The sequence below is a fragment of the Ailuropoda melanoleuca genome, chromosome 6 (assembly GCF_002007445.2).
Source record: "Ailuropoda melanoleuca isolate Jingjing chromosome 6, ASM200744v2, whole genome shotgun sequence".
Lineage (NCBI taxonomy): Eukaryota > Metazoa > Chordata > Mammalia > Carnivora > Ursidae > Ailuropoda > Ailuropoda melanoleuca.
In genome coordinates, this window is record NC_048223.1 from 125,566,317 (window position 1) to 125,586,673 (window position 20,357).

Below are 20,357 nucleotides of genomic sequence, written 5' to 3' on the forward strand. Positions count from 1 at the left end.
CACGCATCCTTCGAGTCCCACCTGTCCGTTCAGGGAGCGAATGAGAGCGCATGGAAGCCCCTTGCCTGCCGGGCCCCTGCCAGAGTTGCTGGGTGTGTCAGCTCTCCTGTCCTTGAGTGTGGCAAGTAGGAGCCTACTTCTCCCCTCCCATGCACTTCAGCACTCAGCCCATGTCTGCTGTTTCTCTCGCTGCTGGTGGTGTCAAGGTCAACTGTGAAACCAGCCGCTGTGCGTCTGACTCCCGAGCAGTCCCTCCAAGGTGAGGGATCTCAGCAGAGGTGAAAGGAGCCGCTGGAGGAAGAGAGCTGCTCCCACAAAGCTGGTTCTTGACTCTTGAGGAGGCGGGAGGTGTCCTCGGCTCTCCCCGCCTTCACCGGGTGTTGTCATGGGACCAGGAAGCAGCCGAAAAACAAAGCCACTCAAGGTCATCCAGAAGAAGTGTAATGCAGATGCTGACTGAGAGTAGACCCTTGTGGGAAGGGAAATCGGCTTCTGATGCCTTCAACCCGTGGCTCTGAAATGACAAAGAGATGGGCTGAGCAGAAATAACGCATCTCAAATTCAGTTGACAACCTAGCACCAGCCACATCTCCTGGGAAACATGAGGCGGCCCTGTCATCTGCCTGTCATCTCATACTTGCCAGTAATTGGGCATTCATCAAACGGCATGCCAGTATTAGAATTCAGAAATGCCCAGAAAGTTTATTTCCCAAGGGTCAGCTTGAGAAGACAGCACATGTCTGGCTCCCACTGAGGCGAGCGGCTCGTGCATCTGTCATCCCGCGGATAGCCCATTTTGCAGATGTGGCAGCTCAAGTCCGGTCCAGCCCCAAGGCACACTTCTGTAAGGGGCAGAGCCACCCTGTTGGGAAATGGCCAAAGGCAAGTCTTAGGGTTGTGTTGGGTTTTTTTCTTTTTTCTTTTCTCTCTCTCTCTCTCTCTCTCTCTCTCNGCCCCAAGGCACACTTCTGTAAGGGGCAGAGCCACCCTGTTGGGAAATGGCCAAAGGCAAGTCTTAGGGTTGCATTGGGTTTTTTTCTTTTTTCTTTTCTCTCTCTCTCTCTTTTTTAAGATATTGTTAGTCATTCCTCATTAAAAATGGGGGAAAGTTACCTGTTCTCTTTGCTACCAGCTTATAATGAAGGCAAGTCTCAGATCAAAGTCAGCCACACAGACAGTTAAAAAACACTTCTTCACCAGCTGGTACAGCCATGAAGCCCCACTTCTCGTAATTTTAGGTGCTGAGCAAGTATTCTGGAAGCCAAATTCACTGAAGCTTATAGTCATCATCAGGCCGCCAGGGTCCTCAAACCAGTGACATGAACTAGAACACAGGCTCAAGTTTTAGGCCCGGTCCCTTGACACCTGGCTCCTTAGAACCATAGGGGAGAGTCCCTAAAATATTTTAGCTCATCCACATGCCTTGCATAGCATTAGTTTCGACTGGAAGAGCCCATTTCTATTACACATTATACTCATTAAGAAAGCACAAATTTCACAAAAGAATAATTTCTAACCATTTTTATTCTCATGTTTCTGCTTTCGATCAAGATAAGGAGAGCCAAAGCACTCCTCTGGAATGTGGTTTTCCGATGAAAGGTTAGGCCAACTGATGACTAGAGTGTATCCCTTAAACTCGCGCCCTCCATTGAAGGCTTGAGAGCGATTTGCAGACTTCCTAACACGTGGTGCTTACCGTTTGCAGGAACTGTTCTAGACACTACAACATTTTAGCTCATTGAGTCTTTACTGCCGAGCCAGTCAATGTACTCTTGATGCCTATTTCACAAAGGAGGGAACTGAGGAAACCCGCTCAAGCTTTCCAGAGCCNGTTTCCAGAGCTGATCAGTGGTAGAGCCTAGATTTCTTCTCAGGCTATTTATCCTTGGAGCCTCTGCTCTAAGCAGCACACTCAGCTGCCTCCAACACCAAGTGCATTTGGAATCCCAGCCTTCCAAATGTCATTCCAGGGCTTCCGTTGTGGGGAAAACTCAGGGTTGCTTGATAGCTGTGGCCAAGGTCATGGAGATGCTCACTGTTATATCCAGGAAAGAAAAAACAAGATCAAATGGTCTTAATAGTGAAAAGAGTAGATTTTAATTAAAAAATAAGGAAGGATTAATTAGAGAAACTGTTGTTAGAGGTGGGAATAGGTAGTGATATCTATTCTCCTTTTGATGGAATAATAGACCACATTCTCATCTTGGTGGACCATGCCTTCTGTGTTGCAGCATGTAAATGAGTGGGCATGCCTGTGTGCCGATAAAACTTTATTTGCAGAGGAGCGCCTGGGTGGCTCAGTCGTTAAGCATCTGCCTTCGGCTCAGGGCGTGATCCCGGCATTCTGGGATCAAGCCCCACGTCAGGCTCCTCTGCTGGGAGCCTGCTTCTTCCTCTCCCACTCCCCTGCTGTGTTCCCTCTCTCACTGGCTGTCTCTCTCTCTCTCTGTCAAAGAAATTAAATAAAATCTTTAAAAAAAAAACAAACCAAAAATTTTATTTGCAGAAACAGGCAGTGGGCCAGACTTGGCCCAGAGGCTCTAGTTTGCCCACTCTGAGATATGATACCGTCCAACGTTGGCTAGGATACTGTTCAATTTTATATGTCCCTGTTTGGGGTTATAACACGGGTGTGGAAGATGTTGTTCCTTATTTACTGCGCAGGACCATGCTCCTCTCAGTAAAAAGACAGCCTCATCTCTTTAGTGTGGATCAGAGGAATTATGGAAATGTGAGGGACTATTTAGGTGCGTATTATGGACTGTATAGGGAAGAAAATCACTCTTCAGTTCTTGGGCTCTTCGCCGTCTGGGTTGCTACACTGAACCCAGTGAACAAATGAGCTTGGCATCAGATGACATCACAGGCTTAGAATAAGGTTATACCTGTTAATAGAAAGTGTCACTCAGTGGATTGCTGACAAGTGGCCTCCTGAAAGAGCCACTTCATTCTCGCAAGACTTGGTTCAGGTTCATATTTCTCGCTCTATCTTCTACCCTCCCCTTCCCTATGCTGAGTCTTTCACCTTGTCACAAATACTCAGAACAGCACAGAGGCCAACAAAGGCAAAAATTCCGTGATGACAGCCTGTTCCTCTGGGCTTTGTCTCAGGTTGCAAGAGAATGGGAGTAGGGCCCAGTAAAACCAGTTTGGCACTGAGGTCTGTTGCTGCAAGGGATCAGTGAGGGTCTCCAGGACCCTTCTCCTTGTAGGATCTCCTCTGCTCATCTCTCATTATCCCTCCTGTGATTCTGTTATGGACAAAGGGATCCTGCAGATATCATTAGCAATAACACTTAGCCTTAAGATAGGGATTATCCAGGAGGGCCTGGTGTAATCACAAGAGCCCTTTAAAAAGAAAGAGTTTTCTCTGGCTTGTAGCAAAAGAAGGAAACGAGAGATTTGAAGAGTTGAAGCTTGAGAAGCATACCACATGCCCTTGCTGATTGGAAGATGGAGGGACCATGGGAGAAGGGATACAGGCAGCCCCTAAGGGCAGAGAGGATCCCGGCTGAGAGTCAGCAAGGAAACAAGGACCTCACACGTACAGGGACCTCAGACCACAAGGAACTGGCTTCTGCTTACAACCTGGATGAGCTGGGAAGATAAGAACCTTAGGATCGGAACCCAGCCTGCTCCACACCTTCACCTGGGCCCTCCTCGAGCTTAAGCAGAAGACCCCACTGACCCTCAAGGGAATTCGGACCCGTGCAACAGTGGGATAGTCCGTGGGCATTGTTTGGAGCCACCGGCTTTGCAGTCATTTGTCGTGCACCAGCAGAGACCTACCAAGACAGTGGCCTTCCCCAGAGTCGGTGACCTTCACCTGATACCCGTCAAGCCAGGAGCCAGGGGTGAGCCGCGGTCCTGCCCTGACATCCTGTCTCTGGTACCTTTCAGAAAATGGTCTCATAAAATGGTCCCACCCATTTCCATCCACCTGGGGAAGTTAACCCCTTCCATGGAAGTCTCAGAGCTACTCTCCATAGACAAGGATGGTTGAAGAAATCGCCATACACGCAACACCTGAGTGATGATAATTCTGAGCCCCAGTAAAATCAACGAGCTGGAAGCTCTCCGTTGTAAGACTTTCTCTTTTTCTAAGATCTTGACAACAGCTGAGCTTTCATGAACATTGATCTACTAATTTTTCCTTTACCTTCCTTTGGACGCCTCTTCTGAAACAGCAAAGAAGTCGAGGCCTTCATCTGTTGTATCAATATCATGCTCCCAGCTGTAGCAGCCAATCACGGAACAGCTAGTGCGACCCAGGCCCATTACACACACCGACTCCTCTAATCCCCCCTACCCACCAGAAAAAGCGAGTTCAGAGTTGTTCGTTTGCTTGCCCAAGGCTGTACAGCCTGTAAATGAGAAACATGACTTAGGCACAGATCTCAAGGCTCCTCTGCCCCTCCACTTCCCCACCTCCCTGTGCGTTTCTCTGTGGGGATACACCGCAGAGAGAGGCCCTCCCAGCCTCATGAGAGGGACGCTAAACCAGTAGTCAGTAGAGGTAACCAAGCACCAAGGATGGGGCAATGTGTAAGACGTTACCCACTCCCAGGCGGCCACTTTCAGAACATTCGCAAGCACCTAGGCCCCCGACGGGGCAAAATATGTGACCCAATGTTGAGCCTGTAACAAATGAGCCTAAAGCAAATTACATTCGTTTGCTAAATGATGGCAGTGCCCTTTAGCAAGTCTTGAAAACGAACCAGAATAAATTCTCGGCATGGCTGGGATAGTCCAAGCATGAAGTAACTGGAAAGAAGCATTCCCCTTTGTAATTATCCTAGATTCTCTTTAGAATTTCTGCCTCGAACCCTGCAGTTGGCTCAAGGCCTCTGACCACTTAATTTTTCCCTGGGCTTGCTAGGTGGATTCAATTATAGTGTATTTTATTCTATGCCAGATATATTACTTGGTGCTGTAAGGAATAAAGATTCAGCACAGATGGGCCATCCGTGGACTCCCAGTAGATCCGGGACACACCACGCCTGTGACCACTGTCATGTGTCAAGTGAGAAGTGACATACCAGAGCCATAAAGGATGCCGTGTGGACGGTTGTTGCTGTTATTTTTCCTGCTTGCTTCTGCTTCTGCTTATTTATTAATGGCCCATCTACTCTCAGAACAGATCTGAACAGCCTTATTCTTTGGGAAGCAAAGGCCAGAGGTTCTTATTCCTAAGAGGGGTATGTGTGTGTGTGTGTGTGTGTGTGTGTGTGTGTGAAATTGTGGAGCTGAAGCACACTGATGGTAGAGTTATGGACAGAGGAATCATGACCCCCCACTGCTGCAATTTCTGGAAATGTCTGGTTCCCTTTCCTTCTCATGTTTTTCTTCTTTTTTTGTGATAAAATACATATAACTTAAATTTCACCATTTTAACCATTTATACAAGTACAATTCATTGGTATTAATTACATTCGCAGTGTTGTACAACCCTCACCGTGACTTCTTTCCAAAATGTTTCATCACCAAACAGAAACTCTTTAATTCCTCATTCTTGCCCTTGCCTCCCCATTCCCATATTTGGAACTCAAAAAATACTCCAGTGACAAGTAATCTCACACACACTCTTACATAGGCTATGTGGACCTAGGCCCAAAGGACAGGGCAGTGGTCACCCCGGGCTCTGCTTCCTCTGTCCTCTCACCTGTGCGGCAGACCCACCCATGGTTCCCATGGTCTTGGGAATTTTTTCCTGTGCCAATGGTTCTTGTAAATTCGTCAGCATTTATTTGGTGATGTGGACATAGGTAAGCCAGACAGGGTTGGGAGGAAGAGGATGGTAAGAAGAAGAAGGAAATAAGAGAGTAGAGGGAAAGGATGGCTTTCTGAATTTTTAAAACTTGACCCTAAAATAAGACTGCTGGTTGAGACATGCATGGTTCCCTAGAGATGTAAGTGGCAAGCCCCTGCCTCCTTTGGTTTCTAAATCCCTTGTTCCCCAAACTTCCTTACTCCACTTCGGAGCTCAGAGTGGGAAGTACCCTCTTCTAAATGTTTAAGGGGGTTGTCTAAGGCCGTTTTGATCAACACATCTTCTTTTCTGATGACCAAGAAATAGTTGTGAGCCCCATTCCCAACCATATCCAGGCGAAAAACTCTCCAAAATTCTGTAGAATGGAATCACAACTTCCCAGGGACGGGAGAATGTTCTGTCAAGGGCCAGGTGACATGGCAGGCACAACTACTCAGCACTGCTCCTGTAATAGGAAAACAGCCACTGAAAATCCCTAAATAAGTGGGTGTGGCTGTGTTCTAATAAAACCTCATTTACAGCACCTAACACCCATTAGGATGGCTACCGTCACCAAAGCACAAACTAACGAGCGTTGCTGAAAACGTGGGAGCATTGGAATCCTTGCGCGTTGTCGGTGGGCTGTAGAGCAGTGCGGCTGCTAGGGAAGACAGTGCAATGGTCACTCAAAAAGGTAGAAATAGAACTCCCACGTGATCCGGGAATTCCACTTGTGGGAATACACCCGAGGGAGTTGAAAGCAGGGACTTGAACACGTATTTGTACACCCGTGTTCACAGCAGTCTCAATAGCCACAACAGCCACAATAGCCAAGTGTCCATCTGCTGGTGAACAGATAAATGGAATGCGGTCCATCTGTGCAATGGAATATTATTCAGTCTTCCAAGGAAGGATGTTTGACAGCTGCGGCAGCGTGGATGGACCTGGAGGACATGACACTCACTGAAATAAGCCAGTCACAACAGGGCAAGTACTGGATGATTCCACTTACATCAGCTACCGAGAACAGTCAGACTCCGGACAAAGGAAGTAGGATGGCGGTTGCCAGGGCTGCAGGGTGGGGAGAATGGGGAGTTGCTGTTTAATGGGTTCAGAGTTTCTGTGTGGGAAGATGGAAGGGTTCTGGGGGTGGATGGTGGTGATGGCTGCACAACGGTGTGAATGAGCTCAATGCCACTGAAGAGGCCACTTAAAAACGGGTAAGATGGTAAATTTATGTTGTGTGCATTTTGCCACAGTTTTTTAAAAGTTTTTTTTTAATTAAAAAGAACTTTATTTACGAAAACAGGCTGCGGTAAGGCTTAGTTCGCTGCTTTGAAGGGTGGGCCGGGGTGGGGATTATAGCCAGTGTAGGAAGCACAGTGCCAACCAGCGAGCTTGGTGAGAATTAGCTGAAGTGGGGTTCGTATCCCAGCTGGTCTCTATGTGGAGAGACCCATACTGTGTGAGTTATAATCGGGGGGCACTCACGGGACCCCTGCTATGCTGCAGACACAGGACTGCGTGAAAGCCTAGTGCGGTTGGTGTTAACAGCCCATTTTACGTAGGTGGAGACCAAGGCTCGGAGGGCAGAGCGACCTACTCAAAACCCCGCAGCTCGTTAGTGGCCAGGGTGCATCCTGAGCCTTAGATAGCAGTACGCGGCACTGAGTACCCGGATGCTGTGAATGACCCATAGATCCTTCAGAAGGCAGCACTGTCCACTGCCAAGGTGCTAGGAACAAAGCCTCACGACAGAATGCTGCTGTAAAGCGCCTCACGCGTTAACCTTCTGAAACCCGGCAAGAAGGGCCTTAGAAAATATTATCATAATAATATGAGCCAATCTGAAAGGGCTACTTACTGTACGATACCGACTATATAATATCCGGGAAGAGGCAGAACGGTGGAGACAGTCAAAGGATGAGCAGTGGCCGGGGGCTCAGCGGGAGGGAGGGATGAGGCAGGGGGTGTTCAGGGTAGTGAGATCACTCGGTAGGATACTGTAATGGTGCATTCACGTTGTTGCACGTTTCTCCCAACCCACAGAACGTACACCAGGAGTGCGCCCCCCTGGAAACCACGGACTTTGGATGATAATGTCGTGTCAGTGTGGGTTCATCTGGTGTAGGCTGTGTACCCCCTGGTGTAGGATGCTGATAATGGGGGAGGCAGGGGGCATATGGGAACCTCTGTACTTTAGACTCAATTTTGCTGTGAACTTACAACTGCTCTAAAGGTCAAGTCCCTCAAGAAGACAGTAATAATAACAATGATGTGAGGGGTACGCGGTGGAGGACAGATCAAATGTGCAGAAGGTGATAATCGTTGAAGCCCAGGGAAGGGGATACAAGTCGCTTATGGGGTCTACTTTGGTATGGGCTGGAAATTTTCCTTAATACATTGTAAAAGCAAGATAATCTTGGGGATTTATTTGTGTTATGCTGACCTCGCCGCTGAGCTTCCTAAGGAAGGCTGCGTGGTATGGGGACTGGTCATGGGCTGGGCTGACCCTGCTCTGCCCTCTGGGAGCACGTGCTCCTGCCTCTTGGAGCTTTTGTGTAAAATACGAGGTAATTCACACCCCACAGGGCTTGTGTGCATTAAATGGTGTCGTTTTTATGGCAGTGACAGAAGAAGTCACTGGGAATATACAAGGTGCTCCATAAATGCTCACCAGCAAAGCCGCAGGGGTGAGGGGTGGCTGAGCCGGACAGGAGTCACAGAACTGGGTGGGTCCCGGCCCCCATCAGGGGTTCTTGCCTTCAGCCCACTGTGGTGGCTCCTTAGCCACAAAAACTGTTTTGGTGGGATGCAGAGACAGAGTGTGCCCCCAGAGCGGTGGGACAGGTGGGCCTGGGTCGTGGACGTCTGCCTGTGGAGCCCGCACAGCAGGGATGACGTGGCCTCAGTCTGGAGCGGCCACTTCTGGGAATCCTCCGTGCACCGGGACTGAGCCTGCTTAGACCAGGGCTGGCCAGCGCGATGGTTCACAGCACTTTGGATTTGAGTTCAGACTTTGATGGATGCTAACGCCTGATTTGAAAAAGAAATCTGGCAATCTTGACAAAAAGAAATGCCTCCAGTGTGTTGGGGAAACCATGGCAGTTTTATCTTTTGGCTTTGCTGCCCCTTCCCTGCTTTTAAGTCACTGCTGTGGACCGTACCCCCACATTTCCACCCTCCTGCAGTCTGACCCCCGCCGACCCTTCCAGCCTCATTCCAAGGAAGCTCTCTTGACATTGGTTTTCCCACTACCTCCCAAATCGCAAATATGGGAGGAGGTCCCAGCCAGGTCCCCCGCCTTCTGTGTATCACTCCACGCATCCTAGCCCAGGGTCTGGCTATGAAGTCACGTCTTTCTGCACATGTGGTCTTCATTGCCCACCTGGAGTCCCATGAAAGGAAGTGGCTGATCCTGTTTGGTCGTGGCCTTGACCAAAGCCTCTGCTGAGTGTGGACTGTGCTCACAGACCGGTCAGCGGTGGTAACACAGTCCTTCTCTCTCCACGCTGGCAGGTTGAAGTGATGTTCTCTGCATCTGCTTATCACGTCTCCTCAAGTCTCCCCTCCTTCCCAGCATTCCTGAATTATGCGGAAATCATTTAAGGCAATTTTCCAGCTCCTATTGCTTGTTCTGCAGTGATAGAATCTGTCACTTCTAATTTGTTTCCTTTCTTCCACTCATTTTGGACAAAACATTTTGTTAAAAGATGCTGGGTGTTTGGGGTTTTTTTGTTTGTTTGTTTTGTTTTGTTTCGTTTTGGTTTTTTGCCCCAAAGTGCCTCTTGTCTTAATACCAGAGGTATTTAAGTGCCCTCATAGTGAACTGTACAATCTAATTATGTAACTTAAAGTAAGTTTAGGGAAGGAATGAAATACCCCGCAGCTTCACTGTCTGAGAAATAGGGTTTTGTACTTGACTGGGAGTCCACTGGCTTTCTTGCTGTCGTTCCCTGTGTCGTAATGAGGCACCTCATCTTCCAGTTTTATTGGCAGCAAACACTGGGTAACAGAGATGCTAGAAAAGCCTGAGGCTCCATCATGATAAAGTCATTTTAGCGACTGTAATTGTGCCAGGAACTTCTAATAGTTAAATTGGTTCCTGATTATGTTCCACTTGCTAAGTTCCCCTCCACTCAATTAACACATAATTATTTAGGACTCTGCTACGTTATTGCTCTGCACACGCTGCTTTCCAATAGGCAGCTTATTGGGAAGTCCCCGGGTGGAGCCCACGCAGCATCCAAGTCCCTTTCCATGCCAGGACAGAGCAGGGATGTGGTCCCAGAGGCAAAGCCCATGGGACTGTCTCGGTGAAATGCTCGTGTTTGAGGGGCTTGGATTGCTGCAGGTGCCTCCTGCTGCCAAGCCTCGCCCCGCGTGCCCAGCCTGTCTCCTAAAGACGTGTGCCGAAGTGTAGAACTCTATGGCGTGTCTTCCCCTCTTGACCAAATGCTACTTAACATTCGGTAAAGCGTCTGTGGAGATCATGGTGTTGAAATGATTTTGGACTACGTGGTGATATCTCTGTGTTACCTTTAATCTCAGCGTTAAAAAAAAAAACAAGACACTTACATTCAAAGTTCACAGTTCAAAGGGCTCACAGTACTTTCATTTGCTGGTTGAAAGTAGGAGAATCTCAAACACTTGAGCCACTTTCTGAAGGTCCTGTAGCTAAATATTTACATGGACGTGAAGAAGGTAGATCAATAGATAGATAGATGATTGACAGGTAGATGAGAGATGGTTAGAAAGACTTTCTGAATGTCTGGTAGCTAAATGTTTACATGGATGTGAAAAGATAGGTAGAGTGATTGATAGGGAAAAAGAGAGAGAGAGAGATAATACATAGATGATAGATAATGGATAGAAAGAAGTGGATCCAGGCTGTAACTGGATGTGTGTGTGGGTGCGTAGACAACAATCCAGCTCATATCTGACACCGTTAGGAATTACAGTAGGCATTTTGTTTCTAGTGGGAGATCACTGTGGTTAAGTGTCCATGTAGAAGAGAAGGAAGTCAGGAAAACTTCTTGTTTGTTTGTTTTAGTTGTGTGAGGTTTGGGAATTAACTCTATCTTACACTGACCTCTAGATGATCAAAAATGGGGAACATTGTAACAGGATTGGTAAAGATGATGACTGACTTCGGGGAGACAGGAATCAGTTACCAAGAAGCGTGAGATCAAGTCCTTTCCTTGCGGCCATTAAAAATAAAATTTGCAGTCATTTGCTTTGAATAATTTGAGTGTCTGAGAGAAAGTGCATCTAGACCTTATGGCTTTTTAAATCTTTTTCAGATGACATAATTTGCCTGTGACTCTCTCTGCATTATTTATTTGTGTGTTTGGTTTTATCTTCCAAGATTTTAGGTTATAAATAAAGCCATTCAAAGATTAAAAATGATTGAAAATAACTCTATTAAATACGGGCTTACACTTTTTCTTAATCGTTTTGACCATGTGGGACAGCATCCATGAAAGCATTTCATTCTCACACCATTAGCTTTGTTTTTAGAAATTACTTAATCCTCCCGGCTGGGAATAGACATAACTTGTTTGGCTCACAGAGTTATGAATCTTTTTCCCCTGAGTCCGTCACTTTTCTGGCAGAGTAGAGGCAGTGCCAGTCTGTACTGTTTCCCACCTTCCAATTCCCACAGTCTCTCCCCTCTCCCACATCTCACTCTCATGCTTTTGGAAGCTAGGACCATGGGGACCATTAGGCATGACCTCTCTTCATTGTGCCTGTGCTTCTGTATGGTAATGTTGAATGGGGAGGGTGGATTCTCTCTCTGCACTAGGACAGGCTCGGGGTGTGTTTGTTTGTTTATTTGTTTTTGTTTTGTTGTGTTTGTCTGGTGCCCATCCTGGCCACACCACAGGCTCTGAGAGATCTATTAGTCCAGGTAGAGACTGTTCCTTAGATCAGAACACTTCAGAATATTCATAGTGCTGAGGGTCCTTTTAAATGCTTTGGGGGATCCTGATTTGTAAGAGATAAGGTTCCTGTCATCAGGAACAAGTTCTAGAGGTGGAGAGCAGAATGGGGGACCAGCTCTGGAGGTGGAAAAAGAATGAGGGACAAGCTCTGGAGGTGGAGAAGAGAATGAGGGAACAGCTCTGGAGGTAGAAGGGAGAATGAGGGACCAGCTCTAGAGGTGGAGAAGAGAATGAGGGACCAGACCTGGAGGTGGAGAAGAGAATGAGCAACCAGCTCTGGAGGTAGAGAGGAGAATGAGGGACCAGCTCTGGAGGTAGAGAGGAGAATGAGGGACCAGCTCTGGAGGTGGAAAAAAGAATGAGGGACAAGCTCTGAAGGTGGAGAAGAGAATGAGGGACCAGCTCTGGAGGTAGAAGGGAGAATGAGGGGCCAGCTCTGGAGGTGGAGAAGAGAATGAGGGACCAGCTCTGGAGGTGGAGAAGAGAATGAGGGACCAGCTCTGGAGGTGGAGAGGAGAATGAGGGACCAGCTCTGGAGGTGGAGAGGAGAATGAGGGACCAGCTCTGGAGGTGGAGAAGAGAATGAGGGGCCAGCTCTGGAGGTGGAGAAGAGAATGAGGGACCAGCTCTGGAGGTGGAGAGGAGAATGAGGGACCAGCACTGGAGGTGGAGAGGAGAATGAGGGACCAGTGCCCAACCATAAATGCCAAATGCCTAATGAGAAATTTGGTTAACAAGAATCTCAAAACAGCTGAACCCTACAGTGGACAATCTACTCAGAATGTAGGGACTCCATGGAGATCAGGGCTACCAAATATTCTAGCCTCCCTACATGCTCTGATTTGGGTCAGGGCCTGATCTTCTGGGCTACTCATCCGTCGTCCGTCCATCCATCCATCTATCCATCCATCCATCCATCCATCCATCCATCCATCCATCCATCCCTGTGATGGACACATAAGGGACATCTGAAACCGTGCTGGATGCTGACTTAGCATCACAGGCATGGGAGTGAATAAGCAAACAGGACTCTTTGGGAACAGCCTCCCTGTCCCTGAGCCCAGCTCCAGCAGTCCCCAGGGCCACAGGGCCAGCCCATTCACACTGCCCTCCGTGTTGTTGCCTCTTGACTTGATCTTGAGCTGTGTCAAACCTGCCTGAACTCTTCATTTCAGACTGGGAGGGTGTCCTGCTGTCCAGTCTCTCAGCTTAGCTCACGATCTTTTCCATAGTCCTGTGTAACTGAAAGGAGATTTTTATGCAAAAGCTTCTAATGTGATTTTCTTATTTATTTTCTCTAGTTTGACATTTATTAGAAATAACACATGAATTATAGCAGATAATAGATGTTCTCATGTAAAAGTTAACCCCTGTTTACGTTTCTTTTTCCCTCGTTGGATCATTGATTCATCCTCCGATGGCCTTGGCATTGCTCAGTTTTTAATCCCATCATGTGTGGACTATGGGGTATATATAATTGATGTGTGTCCCGGCTGCTTCACTACAAGGTGTGTGGCCCTGGGTGCACGGAGCCTCAGCAGCTCACCCTTGCTGATGGCACTAATGATAGTTTTCATTTGATCTTCCCTTTAGCTGTCCTGCTACAACTCCCATTCTGTGTTATTTGCTTTTTGTCCTCGCTTTTTAAAAAATTTATAGTGAATCTAAATTCTAGAATCTCTTTCAGCCCCGCGCTTTCTCAGTTGTCAGTTCATTAAAAAGTTTTTATTTGGCCTTCATATTATTTCAGCATGGCATATTTAAAAAAAAAAGTCATTTTGAGAAATATCTTTATTTAACCAGCTGAAATTGTTCCAGAATTTAATTAGAAGTAGCTTATTGCCACTGTTTGGGTGCTATCTTGAGGCAGAATAATTACCATGTAATAATAATGCATGTTCTAGTAAACTTGCCTTTATTGTCATAGAGGGCTGGAGGGAGGGTCTTCCTTCAAACTCAGAAGGACCCTGGGGGGACCCTCGTCAACAGCTGAGTTCTAAAACTGAAGGAAAAATTACGGGGAGGTCGGTAGCCCAGGGTTTTGTACTGTGTGAGACCCCCACCCTCTAATGACAGGGAAGTGGTCTGCTCCACTGACATCCAGAGACTTTCTCTGCCTCTGGGGTTCGTGCAAGTCCGGGTCCCCAGATGCTCTCAGAACATGGTTGCCAAGGGTCAGATGGGCAAGGCAGACCAGCTTCTCTTTAGGCTTGCATCTTGCACTTCTGAGGGCTAAACCTGGCACAGGAGACCCCAGCCCAGGCCTGGAGGGCTGAGGAGGCTTGCCAGGTGTGATGTAGATATAAGACATGTCCTAAATTGAGTGATTTTCATCCTGGTCCTGTAGTAATTTGTCAAGATGCCCTAAGTGCCCTGTGTTCAGCTTTTCTCAGTAAATCCCAAAATTCAGCCATAAGAGCTACTTTTCAAATTTAACTGGGCAGCCTAGAGTTGTAATATCTGGCAGCCCTCTGGCCAATGGCTGCTGCTCCCATTCTGTGGTCCGACCTAATGGCCAAGGCCAGGACCCCCACATCCCTCCACTGATAGCCACTTAGAACACAGTGACTCCTTTTGGGTTCTATTTAATGTCACCAGGGAAGAATTCAGGTAAGTGTGGCCACAGTTTTCATCAGCAACTGAGATGGCAAACTCCATCCCAGGCCACTTGTCATACCTGTTTTGGCCTTGGATCCAACCAATAGGTTCCTTAATAAGATGCTGTCTGCAAACCCCCTTTCTTAGAGCTGAGTGTGAGAGAAACTGCAGTGTTGGGCAGGAGGTGGGGATAGAGACCTCCTTAGAGCCCCAGGCAAAGAGTCTCCCAGGCTGCCTGGCCTTCAGGGGCTCTGGGACAGCCTGGATGTGGAACTTCTCCAGGCATGCACAGCTAGAGATCATGCTTTCGCAGAGCGTGGGTTCCTGGGAAGTAACCTAGATTTTTCTTACACTCTCTGGCTGCTTCCTGCTGTCTAAACAGAGGAAGTGTAATTAAGTTTATTATCTGTGACCTAATGCTAATTCTCCCTGCATCCTGCCTTTGTGTAAAGGGAGGAGGGTCATTGAAAAAGAAGTGTCTGGACTGAGCTTTATTATTGTAAACACTCTCAAGGGCACTAAAACAAATCTGCAGGATGAACAAGCTGGTGGAAGGCTTCATCCTCTGGAGTCATTTATAACCTCTCAAATTACGTATCTTGACATAGAAAAGTATAAGCCCAGATAGTAAGGGATGTGATATTTTGCTCTGGGTGCTTAAAATTGTACGTTATCAATGGATCAATGAATTAAAATTCCTGCTAACCTTCTTGTCAGATCACTTACTTGTCTACTATAGCTTTTTTATTTTAACAAGTAATTAGTTACCAAAATCAACATTTGGAACAGAAGACGAATGACACTGAGGTAAACCCGTATCTCCAAATATGTCATCTGACCACTCCACGCCTGACAGATGGTGTATAACAGCACTTTTAAATGCTTACCTGTAAAAGTCAGCTAAGCAAAGACCAGTTTAATAATGTTCCATGAAGACATGGTGACTTGAGAAGAGGTTTAATTAGCACCTTTTCCTTTTTAAAAAAAAAAATTAGGTTTCTTTTTGGTGATACTTTCCATATGTTACTTTCTGATGCTGGTGTTTTGGTCTGTTTCTTTTATTCTACATATGCTAATTTCCTTGATTAATTTGGAGTACATCTGCATGTAATTCTCTGGGCTTTTTATTGGCACAACCTCATAGCTTTTCACAGGACTTGGAGAATTCACTTTTCAGACAGACTCGGATTGTATCTAATTGAAATGCCAAACCTACAAAGGTGTCGGAGCCTAAGTGTGTAATTATGTAATTTTCTCTTGATCTTTCAGAGTCTTCCTGCGAGCGATTAATCAGTATGCAGATATGCTGAACAAAAAATTTCTGGATCAAGCCAACTTTGAGCTACAGGTAAGAGAAGAGGTAGACGTGCCCTTTGCTGGGAAATCATGCTAAAAAAATCATGCTCCGGTCAGAGCCAATATCTTACATTTTTAATCCTCGAACTTAATTGGTTTCCCATGCAAAGTACGGACATGGAATTTACAAGATGTACGACTGGAACCCGAGGGTTGAAAACTATGCCTTTGGAATATTTGCTCTGTTTAGCAAGGAGGGAGATGGAGCAGTTTTCCAGCAAGAGTACGGAAGCAGAGTGACAAGTAGGGAGTAAGCAGGGAGGCCACCCACATCTGTTGTAACAAAGGAGACTGTCTCAGACCCAGACCGTCCGGTGTGGGGAGGGAGGAATCCACAGAGGCAGCGAAGGGGGTTCGCATCCCTGAGCTCTGCTGGCTTTTAGAACTTGGTTCTTGGCCGGCTTGGTGCTACCTACAGTGGCCTTTCCCCAGCACAGACCTTACCCCCCATGGCTCTGGGTTGGGTCAGCTGATCTATCAGTTTGCGCCCTGTTTCTTAAGTGCTTGTAGAGAGAAGCAGGGGAGGGAGGGGATGGATGTGTGTGTGTGTGTGTGTGTGTGTGTGTGTGTGTGTGTGTGTGAGAGATAAGGATCGATCTTGCCTGGCACGATTTACCATGCATCTGGTGTTTGTGGCTTGAAGTTTCATTGCATTCTGGGTGTATTTCTGCTAATAATGATTTTTTTTTATTACTTAGTTTACTAAAGTTTGTTAATTAAAAAAATAAACATCCAGGGGCGCCTGGGTGGCACAGCGGTTAAGCGTCTGCCTTCAGCTCAGGGCGTGATCCCGGCGTTATGGGATCGAGCCACGTCAGGCTCCTCCACTATGAGCCTGCTTCTTCCTCTCCCACTCCCCCTGCTTGTGTTCCCTCTCTCGCTGGCTGTCTCTATCTCTAATAAATAAATAAAAAATCTTTAAAAAAAAAAAAATAAGCATCCAGATGCAAATGGCATGAGTTTCCTGGGCAAGACTGTTCACTGAGACAGAACCTATGCCCGTATTTCTTTATGATTTTTAAATGATAAATGTCTGTGTTATCTGCACTATGGAATATAAGTATATAATAATAAAGCAGGACCTGTAGACCTAGGAGTGTTACTTTTTACAGTTGTTAAGATTTTATCATTTTCTCTGCTTAATGCTTGTTTTCCCACATCCTAAACCACAGATATCGTCTCACTGTAAAATATTCATGCCCTGTGTATCAGCACCTCACGTGAAATATGAAAGACCCCTCCTCACCTTTTTCCCCTCTGTGGAGTGACTTGTAACTAATTGTGGGTGCTTCCTGTTGCCTAGTGAACCATTTGTCCAGACCTGTGCATGCTTTCTTTTGGCTTTTAACACACATTGGATTATATTCTGTATTTTTTTTTCAGTTCCGTCACATTTAGCAGTATACATATACCCATATTTGTACAGGCCCTCCTGCACCGAGGACCTCCAGGGTGTTCTGGTTGTCCCTGTTACAAGCAATGCATCTCAGTGCTGCATTGCTATAGGACTCCTGGAAGCCTTCACTGCCAGGCCGAGTGGTGAGAAAGCGTACATGAATGGACATTGATAAATTATCCTCCTGTAGCAATTTGCAATCCCACCAACCTTTTTTGAGAGCAGCCATTGTCTAAAATCATCTCCAGGACCAATTTCTTTTTTTTTTTTTTTTAAAAGATTTTATTCATTTATTTGACAGAGATAGAGACAGCCAGCGAGAGAGGGAACACAAGCAGGGCGAGTGGGAGAGGAAGAAGCAGGCTCATAGCAGAGGAGCCTGATGTGGGGCTCGATCCCATCACGCGGGGATCACGCCCTGAGCCGAAGGCAGACGCTTAACCGCTCTGCCACCCAGGCGCCCCTCAGGACCAATTTCTTTAAAATTGTTGTCTCTTATTTTTGTTGGAATTTCTCTGATTGCTACTTAGGCTGAGAATACTTACTGGCTGTGTGATTTTTACTGTGAACGATCTGATCATTTCCTGTACTCATTTTTCTATTAAGCTATTTGTCATACTTTTCTCTAAGTTGAAATTCATAATATGCCTAGTCATGGGTTTAGGCTTTTCGTATAGAAATTTTTAATTTTTCTGTAGTCAAATCTGTCATTTCTTCCATGCCTCTTGGTTTTTATGTTTTGCTTGGCAAATCCTTCTTTGCCTCCATGTTATAAATATAACTATTTATATAGTTAGTATCTGCTAATACCTTTATAGTTCTGCTCTTTTTTTTTTTTTTTTAACTTCCTGATGATTAATCTATCTGGTATTTTTCTAGTTAGTGTTGGGTCTAAGAATTTAAACTTCACTTTTCCCCATATCATTTCATGAATAGATTCGTCTTTCCCCGTGATTTAAAATGCCACCATAAAAAAACATAATTGCAAATATGTGTATGTGTATCCATTCTACTTCCTGTGTTACTACCTTCTGCTTTTATACCCTGTTAGTAGAGCCTGGACTTCCCTACGGTGTGCCACTGCAAAATGATCTTGGCTCTTCGTTTGTATTTCCTTTCCTTTCCTTTTTTTTTTTTTTTTTTTTGAAGATTTTACTTATTTATTTGACAGAGAGAGAGCACAAGCAGGAGGAGTGGCAGGCAGAGGGAGAGGGAGAAGCAATCTCCCCGCTGAGCAGGGAGCCTGATGCAGGGCTCAATCCCACGACCCTGAGATCATGACCTGAACCAAAGGCAGATGCTTAACCCACTGAGCCACCCAGGCGCCCCTTTGTATTTCCTTTTCCATATGAAATGCAAGATCAGCTTGTGAACCTTACTTTTTTAAAACGCTGCGTTTATTTTACTTGGGAATCCATTGAGTTTGTAAATAAATGTAGAAGAAATGTTACAGGATTGGGGGGAATACTTTGTAGTATTTCTTTTTTCCCATCCCATATAGGAATATTTAGGGCTTCTTCTTGTGTCCTTCATTGGAGTTTTCCATCTTATCCATATGAGCTCACCGATTGCTCTTTGGTTAGATAGTCGCGGATGTGAAGAGTGGCTGCTCTGAGTCTGGGCTCCTTTTTCCCAGCATGCCTGTCAGTGCTGCTCTTGTTCACTGTTTCATGAGGAACGACCCCAGGCTAGTTCCTCACGCCCACACACCTCAGCAGCAATGTGCTCTTTGGCCTAACATAGCACCTTGGCCCTTGGCGAGTGTGATGTGCATACGGATTGCTGTTCCACCCTTGGGTGCCATATGGCGGAGGCAGCCTTCAGTGCGAGCTCCAGGCAGCTGGTGCTCTGACGAGGCACATTTTTATGTTCTGACATCCTCATGTTCACCGCACAGTTCTGTCTACTGATGCTTCCTTCTCCTTGAACTCATCAACCCTGAGAGCCGCCTGCTTCCCTGTGCTCTGGCCCAGCCTGCCTCTCATTCTGGGCAATAAAGCACAAAGGACTCCTCACCTACCCCCCCCACCCCTACAATGTTGTAGTGTGTATTTCCTACAAACAGAAACTTTCTCTGACATAACTACAGTAAAACTACCCAAACCAAACTTACATTATTGCTACCATCTTGTCCTCGGACCCCGTTCCAGTTCAGACATCCCCGTCACAGCCGTCATGGCTTAGCACCAGACAGGTGCAGTCACTTGGCATACCTCAAATCACGCACAGTGTACTGTTTTTCGGTTTGTATTTTTACGTAATTTTTTTAAAGACTCCTTTTTTTTAAACATTTTATTTATTTAAGAGAGAGAGTGCATGAGAGAGTGAGCATGAGCAGGGGGAAGGGCAGAGGGAGAAAGAGAGAGAGAACCAGACTCCCTGCTGAGCAGGAAGCCCAACATGGGCTTGATCCCAGGACGCCCAACTCGAGACCCTCAGTCCACTTCACATGTAACCGATGGCTTTGGGCGAGTATCTGCACCACGTTGAAGAATCACAATTACCTGGGTAATTCTATAGCAATCAAATGAGCTGCTGTGTTACTAAGGAAAGTGCCCAGTTCATGAAAAGTGTTAGGTAAATGGAAGACCGCACTCTCTTACAGCTATGCTTTAAAATTCCCACTTATTTCACAGGCGACTAAAAATAGAGTCAATACTGTTAACACGTTATTTTAACATAGCCTTTTGCAACTATCTCATTTGATATAATAAATATTATTCCTGTTTGGTAAATGAGAAAGCCAACACCTCCAGATTTCTTCTAAAGACTGTGGAATGCCTTTCGGGCTTGGACACGTGATGGGAACTCTGCCCAGGCTCTTGCTCTGGGAGCAGGTGGAAGCCCCCCCCAGACTGTCCTCTAGCGCAAGCATGAAGGGTGTAGTGTAGGTGTAAAGGTCAGGAGTACGTCTAAATCTTCCCCATTTGTGATCCAAGAATTCTTCCTGCATCCTGATGTTCTTGACCTGGTCTTAAACATTGACATAACCAGTGGTATTAGTTCCATGACTTGAGGAATCTATGCATGATGACACTTTTATTTAACTAATTAATTAATTTATTTATTTATTTATTTGGGGGGAGGGGCTGAGGGAGGGAGAGAGAGAATCTCAAGCAGACTCCCTGTGAGCATGGAGCCCGACGCAGGGCTCGATCTCGGGTCCCTGAGATCACGACCTGAGCCCTAACCAAGAGTCGAGTGGTCCGCCAACTGAGCCACTTGGGCACCCCCATAATGACACTTTTATAATGGCCAATCTAGGTTACCGTGTTTAAGTAGGCAGAGATTCCACAGGTCAGAGCTTTATAAG

At 46.3% G+C, this 20,357-nt stretch overlaps 1 protein-coding gene across 1 annotated transcript in view; it reads left to right on the plus strand.

Annotated features, from left to right (window-relative positions):
• The window catches only part of DOCK1 (dedicator of cytokinesis 1), a 468,169-nt gene that overhangs the window by 354,488 nt on the left and 93,324 nt on the right, over window positions 1-20,357 (plus strand). Inside the window, exon 30 of the mRNA XM_034663641.1 lies at window positions 15,562-15,640. Coding sequence (XP_034519532.1) covers window positions 15,562-15,640 — 79 coding nt within the window. The remainder of the gene's footprint in view (window positions 1-15,561; window positions 15,641-20,357) is intronic.